The sequence below is a fragment of the Onychostoma macrolepis genome, chromosome 16, assembly GCF_012432095.1.
Source record: "Onychostoma macrolepis isolate SWU-2019 chromosome 16, ASM1243209v1, whole genome shotgun sequence".
Classification (NCBI taxonomy): domain Eukaryota; kingdom Metazoa; phylum Chordata; class Actinopteri; order Cypriniformes; family Cyprinidae; genus Onychostoma; species Onychostoma macrolepis.
The window spans coordinates 24340241-24351638 of record NC_081170.1 but is presented as its reverse complement, the minus strand read 5'-3'; the positions used below and the strand labels follow the sequence as shown (position 1 = coordinate 24351638).

The 11398-nt window shown below is 40.8% G+C and overlaps 1 protein-coding gene across 1 annotated transcript; it reads left to right on the top strand.

Annotated features, from left to right (window-relative positions):
* The first annotated feature begins 10439 nt into the window (after positions 1–10439).
* Positions 10440–11177, top strand: LOC131522460 (retrovirus-related Pol polyprotein from transposon 297). The gene has a single exon (XM_058747967.1). The coding sequence runs from the start codon at positions 10440–10442 to the stop codon at positions 11175–11177; it is 738 nt and encodes a 245-aa protein (XP_058603950.1).
* The last annotated feature ends 221 nt before the right edge of the window (positions 11178–11398 follow it).

The following is an 11398-nucleotide window of genomic DNA, read 5'->3' as shown; positions in this document are numbered from 1 at the left end:
CGGTCACCCGACGTGACATCTCCGTTCCCTCCTTCAGGGAACGAGGGTTACATACGTAACCGAGACGTTATTACAATTAGTTGAAAAAGTAACTCAGATATTTCCTTCTAAAGTAATCTGATTACGTAACTCGCATTACTTGTAATGCATTACCCTCAACACTGTCAGCAAACATATATGATTACAGCTCATTGTTTCATATATATCCATACAAATACTGTAAAATGTACTTTTTTAAACAAACAAGCAAAAAATGCAGGTTTAAGTTTATATGATACAACTGCCATCGAGGCAACGCAATTCAAAATTGGAAATTAATTTCAGAAATAACATTTACCACAAAGCTATTCATTAATGAGAAAAAGAAATGTATCATGCACATTTTGTATGCAGCTTTTTATGTAATGCTTTTGCTTATGTTTCTTTTCTGATTATGGCTAAATAAAAATGTAGAATATATGTTTATTTCGAGAATAACTACAGTATAAGTAACTTTGCAACTACATGTCAACTAACTCTCATTAGAGTATTAGTAGCCTGTTAGGTTAGGGTTAGTAGAATAAGTTAATGTGCTTGCAAAGTTCCCTTTCTGTCATATGAATTCATTATTCATACCCCTTAATTTTTTCACATTTTATGTTGCAGCCTTATGTTAAACTGCTCTAAATTACTTATTTTTCCACGTCAGTCTACACTTCATACACCATAATGACAAAGCACAAAACAGATATGTGACAACTTTGCAAATTTATTTAAGTATTCATACCCTTAACGCAGTACTTAGTTGAAGAACCTTCACAGCCTCAAGTCTTTTTGGGTATGATGTGACAAGTTTTGCACATCCTGCATTTGGCAATTATCTGCCATTCTTCATCTCACCTCTTCACCTCTCAAGCTCTGCCAGGTTGGATGGGGCAGACGCATATTTTCAGGTTTCTCCAGAAATATTTGATTGGGTTCAAGCCCAGGCTCTGGCTGGGCCACTCAAGGACATTCACAGAGTTGTCAATAAGCCACTCTTTCTGTGCGTTTGGGGTCATTGTCCTGTTGGAAGGTGAACCTTCTGCCCAGTCTGAGGTTCTGAATGCTCTGGACTAGGTTTTCATTAAGGCTGGGATGGTACTCTGAATGTAATGAGCAGTGACTGGCTTTCTCCATGCTGCTTGGAATTGAATCAGACCATAGAATCTTGTTTCTCACAATCTGAGAGTTCTTTACGTGCTTTGTTGCAAATTCCAAGTGGGTTTTCGTGTGTATTCACTGAGGACAGGTTTGAGTTTGGCCACACTTCCATAAAGACCAGATTGGTGGAGTATTGCAGTGATGTTTGTCCTTCTGTAAGTTTCTGCCATCTGCATATACAGGTGCATCTCAATAAATTAGAATGTTGTTTATTTCAAACAGAAAACAAGATTATTTTTCTTACCCCATTGGCAGATTATTTTGCTTACCCCATTGGCAGATTATTTAGCTTTTTTCTGAAAACAAGACAATAATTTTTACTTGTCTAGAAAATCCTTCTTGATTTAAGAATTTTTAGATATTTTGGCTGGAAACAAAACAAAAAAATCTAAGTAAGAAAAGCAATTTTTTGCAGTGTGGTCTTTGCTCTGATATGCATTTTCAGCTGTTAGACCTTTTATTGAGAGGTTTGTGCCTTTCCAAATCATACCTATTCAAATGAATTTGCCACAGGTTAACTCCACTCGAAATGTAGTAACATCTACAAGTGATAGGAAGGCTCCTGTGCTAAATTTCAAGTGTCCCAGAAAAGGGTATGAATACTTATGCAATGAGATAATTTCTCATTGTTTTTGTTTTTTTATTTCTAATAAATTTGCAAAGTTTTTACAAACCTGCTTTGTGCTTTGTCATTATGGCATATGGAGTGTAGATTAAATTAAGTACCACTAGTGTTAAAAGTGTCAAAAGACCCGATACTTCGGTACTAAAAAAAAGAAAATGTCACAGTACCAGGTTTTTTAAAGTACCGGTAGTCAACCTGGTTTTTGCTGCGCTATCCAAAGGTGCGTAGATGCGCTCTCTTCATAAAAGCACTGAGACGTGGCAACCTCTAAGGGAGGAAACACATCAAACTAACAATCAGGAATCAGGAAAAACTGCAATATTTTTAAATAAATTTCTGTCTAGCACACTCCAGAAATCATACAAGGAATAATACAAACTTCTCCACAATTTACAACACGAATTCCGGAAATGTTGGGAACGTTTTTTAAATTTGAATAAAATGAAAACTAAAAGAATTTCAAATCACATGAGCCAATATTTTATTCACAATAGAACATAGATAACATAAATGTTTAAACTGAGAAATGTTACAATTTTATGCACAAAATGAGCTCATTTCAAATTTGATGCCTGCTAACAGGTCTCAAAATAGTTGGGACGGGGGCATGTTTACCATGGTGTAGCATCTCCTCTTCTTTTCAAAACAGTTTGAAGACGTCTGGGCATTGAGGTTATTAATTTCTGGAGTTTTGGTGTTGGAATTTGGAAGAGTTCATGGTCAACTTTGACATATTAATGATGTGCCAAATGTTTTCTATAGGTGAAAGATCTGGACTGCAAGCAGGCCAATTCAGCACCTGGACTCTTCTACTATGAAGCCATGCTGTTGTAATAACTGCAGTATGTGGTTTTGCATTGTCCTGCTGAAATACACGTCATCTGGAGGAGAGGATATGTTGCTCTAAAACCTTTATATACCTTTCAGCATTCATAGTGCCTTCCAAAACATCATCAGAGATGCTGGCTTTTTAACTGAACGTTGATAACACGCTGGAAGGTCTCCCTCCTCTTTAGCCCTGTAAGGGAAACAGGTCAATTTAGCTCAAAGGGAATCATTTATGATTTTATAGGGAATTTGAACAGAATCACTGTTTCATGGCGGATCACTGAGTCGTCCGGCGATTCACTGAACGAGCCGTATAACATCAACTCTGCACTGGATATTAAAATCCAAAATATAGTGAAAATATTATTTAATAGCACAGTAACAAGATCGGCAGTTTAAGACTTTAACTTGTAAGCACAAAACACAAGATACTTCTCTTTTCAATATAAATAAGACTTTATTGGATAAACTTAAGACATGTAAACTAATCTAACACATGAACACACACATTCACACAAGTTGCAGAAAGAGAGAAAGTAAGGAAAGGATGAGTTTAAGAGACTGAAAATGTGAAATCCTAAGTTTATAGCAATATGTGCAATTGCATAGACCTGAACAACCATCAATCACTTAATTACTGCCTCAATTCGGCGAGGCATGGAGGTGATCAGTTTGTGGCACTGCTGAGGTGGTATGGAAGCCCAGGTTTCTGACAGTGGCCTTCAGCTCATCTGCATTTTTTGGTCTCTTGTTTCTCATTTTCCTCTTGACAATACCCCATAGATTCTCTATGGGGTTCAGGTCTGGTGAGTTTGCTGACCAGTCAAGCACACCAACACCATGGTCATTTAACCAACTTTTGGTGCTTTTGGCAGTGTGGGCAGGTGCCAAATCCTGCTGGAAAATGAAATCAGCATCTTTAAAAAGCTGGTCAACAGAAGGAAGCATGAAGTGCTCCAAAGTTTCTTGGTAAACGGGTGCAGCAACCACCAGGTTTTCAAAAAACACAATGGACCCACACCAGCAGATGACATTGACCCCAGCCTCAGTCCATTCCTTGTGAAGTTCACCCAAATTCTTGAATCGATTTTGCTTGACAATCCTCATAAGGCTGCGGTTCTCTCGGTTGGTTGTGCATCTTTTTCTTCCACACTTTTTCCTTCCACTCAACTTTCTATTAACATGCTTGGATACAGCACTTTGTGAACAGCCAGCTTCTTTGGCAATGAATGTTTGACATCATTGTGAAGGGTGTCAATGATTGTCTTCTGGACAACTGTCAGATCAGCAGTCTTCCCCATGATTGTGTAGCCTAGTGAACCAGTGCACCTGTAGACTGTAGTTCCTAATATAGTGTAATATCTCATTTGTATTCCCTACCACTAGATGGCAGACATGTAGTACTTTGATTCTAGACCAAAATTGTTAGAGGAAATAGCAGAGCAAGTGAGCTATCGTGTCATTGATGCGGTTCAGTTCATAGCGTCTGAGTAAATTGTGAGATTTGTGAGAGAAAATCGCCAAATGGCTATAAAAAGTTGTACCGTGAGGATGTGTTGCAAATGTTATTCGCCTATTCTGACTCTGTAAGGGAATATTTGCCCTTTGGAAAGGATGTTCGGCCGTCTAATGTTCGCCAGTGTTAATTTCGTTGACTAAATATTTTCGTCATTATTTTCGTCACGAATATATTTTTGCGGACGAAAACGAAACGAAAACTAAAAAAAAAGTCACTGATGGAGACTAAAACTATGACTAAATTGATTGACATTATCGTCAACGAAAAAAGGACGAGATGAAAATAGACGGTGACGAAAATACAATCAGCTGACGGGAGAGATGTGAGGAATGAACAAAAGAACCAATCGGCAAACGGAACAGGCGAGACTGCATGAGAAGAGAACCAATCAGAGCCAATCTTTGACCGAGCTCCCGGGAAGACGGCATTCGAAGAGACGATGTCTAAAAAAGCGACAACATGTCCACAGCCGGGAGAAAAAGAAGGGGAGACTTGTGGGCACACTTCACGTTTGACGACGAACAAAACAAAACAAAGTGTAAAGCATGCGGAACGGTCATTAGTGGCAAGAACACAACCAATTTGAAAAGACATTTACAGACGAGCCACCCGGACATTTTCTCAAAGGTAAATTCACAACGATTTCTTTTGAGCTGAACAAAATTGGAAGACTGCAGTGCGTAGATGTTGTAACATTAAATATTACGAACTGAAAAGTACTGTAAAATAGACCCTTCAGGTTAGATGAGAGCAACATACAAATACATAAAATTATGCTACATACATTTGATTAATACTAATGTTTAGTATATTTCATAATGTTCTAGGCTACTTGTTGACAATATCACAAATATTTATAGATTAGTCATGTGAAACGTGACTGTTCACATCATAGCATTATACATACTAATCTAGCAATATTGTGGTATTTAAAACATACATGTACAATATTGCTAGACAAAGGAATACCTTATAAAATCTTGTTACATTTTTTTATCCACCTAGCTAGCTGCCAACTTATTATATTTACTTTTTTCACTCTTTTATTTGCGTTTAGTGCTTTAATATTTACTGCTTGTGCAAATAAAGTGATTGCAATGAATAAATAATATAAATGTATTTAAACTATTTTCCTTTTTTATGTCACAGCTACAGAAGTCTCCTGATGAAGGTGGTGAACCAAGCGCAAAAAAGGCAAAAATATCCAATCAAAACATTGCAGAAGCACTGTTAGGTACTACAAAGTACAACAGCAATGTTTTGCAACAAGTTGCCCATCCACACACTGCCCAGTCCATTAAGGCCTGCGTGGATAAGTGCATGCAGGAATGGGGCATTTCAAATGACAAAATTGTGACTGTAATAACGGACAATGGTAGCAATATGGTAGCAGCATTTAAACACAGTACTCAAGAAGAAGAAGAGGCTAGCTCAGATGATGAAGAGGAGTCCCCCCGAGGTGAAAGTGATTCAGAGGAGGAGATTGAAGACCATCGGTAAACCACTTTTATTCATAATTTAATTTGACAGTAAGTTAATGTATTACCTCATTTACCTGATATTTTTACTTTCTTTTTGGTAGCTATCAAAACATGGAGATGGATATGGAACGGATGCCATGTGTGGTTCACACGCTGCAGCTTGTGGTCCACATGCTAAACAAGGAGGCAAGTGTGAAGTGACTCCTTGACAAAGCACGATCAATTGTGAAGCTCTTTCGCAAGTCATCTGTTGCTACACAGAAGATTTTGGATAAGTGTGGCCTAATTGTTGTGAATGATTGTCCCACGCGCTGGTCAAGTACATATTACATGATTACACGACTCCTCAAAGTTAAAGATCCTCTTTGCGAAATAGCGAATGAGATGGGGTGGGACAACTTACTCTCTAGTGAGTGGCAGAAGCTCAGCTCATTGCATGAACTCCTGTTGCCTTTTGCCGAACACACACAGACTCTTCAGAGTGACACGATGTCTATGTCACTGATCGTCCCTGCCCTCTTAGATTTACATAGCCACCTTACTGATTTTGAAGAAAACACAAATCATCGGGATTTTGCCACTCTAGCGCGAAAAATGAAAGTCAATTTGAACCAGCGCTTTGCCTGGGCATTAGATCCATCAGATGAAAAGTTCTCTCCACTTGTTGCTGCTGCTTTCTTTCTCAACCCTACTGTATCTGATACTCTCCTTGATGTGGCTGATGACAGTGTTCAGGAACTTTTTAAGCAGGCAGAGGGGTATGTTGTCCAGTGCACTCAGAGTCAAGAGACTCACCCTGATGATGATGTGGAGGTCGAGGAACTGAATGGACCAGAGCCTGACCCTGGACCACCATCATCCTCCTCAAGGCAGCCAGTCTTCAGATTTCTGTCCAAATGCCGTGCAAAGCCTAAACCAAAGTCCTCCGCATGTAGCATCAGGCAGCAACTAAGCAAGTACAAGGAGGAGCTCTCACAGCCCATTACTTGTGATTCAGGAATCCAGTTTTGGCTTGGGAAATGTGACACATTTTATCACAGCTTGAAACCATTAGCATTAGATCTGTTAGCAATGCCGGCTTCGCAAGCTTTTGCGGAGAGGGTTTTCAGTGTCACAGGTGACCTAACCAGGGGAAAGCGTAACAGAGCAAAAGTCACTTTAGCACGAAGTGCTTTCTTGAAAATGAATAGAGGTAAATAAGTGTTAGTATTCTGTGGTTGAAATGCCAGCATTGTGGTAGCAAGAAGAAAATGTCGTTCAGTGCACTTTAGATTCAAATTAAAGCTGTTTGCACTTATTGTTCAGCTCAGCTTTAAGGTCCTGGACCTAACTTTATTTTTCTTTTATTGATGGTGAATTGGCAGCTAGTTATTGTTTACATTACCATGACAGTGTTTGTTGCTGCTGCATAAAAGCTTTTGAATTGAAATAAAGACACAGTTGTGTTGAAATTAAGACAGTTGTGTTGAAATAAAGTTACATTTGTGTTTTATTTGTGTTTTATATATTTTGGTTAAGTTTGTTTCCTATACCAGCGGTAAAAAATTGTCTAGTAAATCTGTTATTGATTTTAGTCTTATTTTAGTCGACTAAAATACCAAGCAATTTTAGTCGACTAAAATAAGACTAAAATTAAAACAAATCAGATGACTAAAACTTGACTAAAACTAAAAAGAATTATAGTCAAAAGACTAAGACTAAAACTAAATTAAAATTTCTTGTCAAAATTAACACTGATGTTCGCGCATCTCCCGGTACATCTTTGCATGCGCAATGGCGCCACCGTAAAAGGCGAGAGTGTTCACGAAGCACCATCAAGCAGGGCCGTAACCACCATAGACATTGAGGGGGACAAGTCCCCCCCAATAATTAGAAATTGCCGGCGCGAAGATTGAAAACATTGAAAGAGCGAGGTAAGATGGAAGCTGCAAATCATTTAATGTTTAGTCAGCTGTTTTACGATAGAAATGTTAAATGACCGACAGTTATATTCAGTGAAGCAAACTGCTCGACTTTTTTTTCTCAAATATGCCCATTTTAGGAGAGAAGGAGAGAGAGAGAGTAAATGTGCGTGTGTTAATTATCTGCATCCCTACAAACGATGAAACTGAATTTAGTCCTACTTCAAAAACACGTCGTTGCTGAGATAATGTAGCGATTCAGTATGGAAACTATTTTATTACAATAAAAGTCGCGGGGTAGTGTTGACAAGTTTCTGTGTGTGAGTAATTATCAGAGGCGCGGGAAGTGGGGGTGCTGTAACAGCCACTAGAGCATTTACGGTAGTTTTGTGGCAGATTGACAACTGCACATGGGGATAGGGTGTGTCTGTACGAGACAAAAAGGGGAAGAGAGAACTTGCTCTACCGACATCTTTATTTTATTTTATTCCTTTCTGTTTGTGACCTGAGTTGGATGCTTATGTACCATTTTCCCTCACTCGTTCCCCATGTATGTGGACGAGTGTGTTGGTGCTTGAGGTGTTTTATTAAACTCTGGAAAATACGCCATCTTCTCGTCTCCCGTGCATTATTAGCACCCCACAGTGTTCCCATCCAGGCTATTTAACATTTCAACTCTGTGTTACAAATTGGCGCCCGAACAGTGTGGATCTACCGAGGTTATCTCTTTTACTCGTCTCTCCTGGTGACTATTGATTATCGACGGACGTCTTCGTGGTACGGCGGTGTAACGTTATCCAGGAAAGACCGCTGGCAGGTTAGAGAGGAGGCCGCGCAGATTCCGGGAAAAAGGACGTGTGGTGGCGTTCCGCGGATTTTCTGCTGTTCTTTGAAGACTCGTTCGGGGTCGATTGGAGATGCAAGGACAAAAGAGTGAAGGTGAATTTTGTGCCGTTTCATCTAGTGTGGACAGATTTTTGTTTTTCTTTCGACTGGAGAGACGGTTCGTTATTCTATAGCTACGGAACTTTGATTGAAAAGACATAAAGAAGAAAGGGACACTTGGAAGATTTTACACTATTTTTTTCTCTTTGGATGACAAACGGATATTTATTTTGGTTTTTGCGGGATGGACATTTTTGAAGTAGCCATATAATATATTACTGGTTGCGGTCATGTTTTCGCTCGCTTCATACGTGCAACAAGGAACACTGATTCAAACTGGACTTTATTTCAGGTTGCATTTGTTTTTGTGCACATTCTCTGAGGTAAATTTGTTTATTGTGCTTTAGCATACACGACACAGGAATGCACGACAGCACGTTTATATTTCTAAAGGGAACAAGCAGGTTATTGTACTGTTTACTCTTCTTGTTTTGTAGTTAACCTCTTGTAAATTGTGTGCATCTGCATGTAATATTTTGTTTTACTTTTCTTTTGATATTTGGTTCGAGGGCAGCCTCCACTAGGCATTTCAAGGTCAGTGTCTGCTGATAGGCCCCATGTATGTGCGCCTGTGGTGGCTCAAACAGCCTCGGCTGATTTGTCGGCTACGTCTTGGGTCTTGGCCTCTGTCCTCCATCAATCACGTCTTGAACCTCTAATTTTTGACGGTGAAGGAAGGGTGAGTCCAGACGACTGGCTTCAGTCTGTTGATATATACAGGACTTCACTGGATCTTACTGATTGCCAGATGTTACTGGAGCTCCCGCGGTTTCTGTCCAAGGAGCCGAAGAAGTGGTTTAATGTCTTGAGCTCCCATGTTTCCACATGGGCCCAGTTTTGTAACCTATTTAAGACGGTTTTTCTGCCATCTGACAATCAGGAGCGCATTATGAGGGGTATCTTGGACAGGGTTCAGAGGCCAAATGAACCTTTACCTACGTTTGTCGCCCATATGCTGAGTGACTTTCGTAAATTAAGATGTCCACCTCCTTAGCCAGAACAAATTGAGCTAATATGTAAGCACGCTGTTGAAAAATACAGGGTAGCACTCTATGGCACGGCAGTGACATCAGTTATGGACCTTCTCTTGCGTGCGCATGAGCTACATGCAGTCTTGGGTCCATGTGGTCAATATGTGCCCGAGGTTCCACAGTCAATTCCGGTCACAAGAGAACTTCATTGTTTTAAGTGTTTGACACCAGGGTTTACTTCCCGTAACTGCCCAAACTGTAGGCAGCAAAACAGCCAAAATGTGCACTCGGGAGGTTCACCCAATTGTCTGACTGGACAGACTACTGAGACATCGGGTTCTGAAGTCCCAAGTAACATGTCTCAAACTAAGGTTGCCAGGCACTTGAAGCTACTCTGGATACGGGGGCTTCTGTTTCAGCCGTGCGGGCAGATGTTTCTAAATTTGTTCCAGGGGGGACATTGAAAACAACAGCGTGGTCTGCATCTCCTTTGCAGCTTGCCGATGGGGGAATGTGTTGTCCATCGGGTTTAGCGTGGTTATAGTTTGGGTTTATGGGCCAACGCTTTTACCATCGTTTTGCAATCGTACAAAATCTTTCAACCCCGCTTGTTTTGGGCATGGATTTTATGATGAGAGCTTCTGTTGTGATCCAGGTTCCTTCCAGAACTGTTGTTCTGGGTGATGTGCCAGAGGATGAGACTGAACTGGAGGGCGTTGATGTGATGACGCCGAATCACAGTCTGCTTGGCCTACAAGAGGTGGTTCTTGTTTGGACACGAAAGTTGATGGGGCTGCTTTAAATGAAGGTGAAAAAGTCAAACTGGCAGAGTTGTTGAGATCTTTTGCTGAACTATTTGATGGACATCTAGGCCATACATCCATAGTTGAACATACAATTGACACTGGACAGGCCCGACCTATACATCTCGCTCCATACCGTACTTCACCTGCAAAGAAAGAATTGTTTGAGCGGCAGATTGACATGATGTTGGCAGAAGGCATTATTGAACCGGCATCAGGGCCGTGGACCGCGCCGATCGTTATCGTTCAAAAGCCTTCTGGTGAACCAAGGTTTTGCGTTGACTATCAAGGATTGAATAGACTTACAGTGAAAGACTCGTATCCGCTTCCAAGGATAGACGAGTCCCTCGATTTTCTAGCAAGAGGTAATTTTGTGTCCACAATCGACTTAGCCAGGGGTTATTGGCAGGTGGCCATGGAAGAATCATCTAGGCCAAAGACCGCTTTCGTTTCTCACCGTGGGCTGTACCAGTTCCGTGTTCTACCCTTTGGCCTGTGCAATGCCCCAGCCACTTTTCAGAGGCTCATGAACACAGTGCTGGCAGGCCTCATCTACAAGTCATGCACAGTTTATCTCGATGATATTGTAGTTGCCTCACCTACATTCCAACAACACCTGAGAGATCTTGAGGAAGTCCTGGCTAGGCTGAGGTCTGCTGGCCTGTCAATCAAGTTGGACAAGTGTCAGTTCTGTAGAAAGGAACTTACCTTCTTGGGTTATCGGGTCACCAAGGAGGGTATTCTACCAAATGAGGAGAAGGTGAAGGCTGTGGTAGACTTTGCTACTCCAGTAAACATTAAGCAAGTGAGACAGTTCTTAGGCATAACCAGCTACTACCGGTGTTTCATTCATGAATATGCCCGACATGCTGAACCTCTTTTCGCTCTTACGAGAGCCAATGTTCCTTTTGGGTGGACATAAGACTGTCAGAATGCTATGGATTTCCTTAAAAATAAACTGACGTCTGCGCCTATCTTGAGGTTTCCACGGTTTTCACTCCCATTTTTCATTCACGTGGATGCGTGTGATGTTGGTCTGGGTGCTGCTGGGTGGGATGAGCAAGGCAGGGACTGTGCAGTTGCCTATGCTAGCCGTGCTTTGCACAAGTCCGAACGCCTTTACTCTACTCCTGAGAAGGAGTG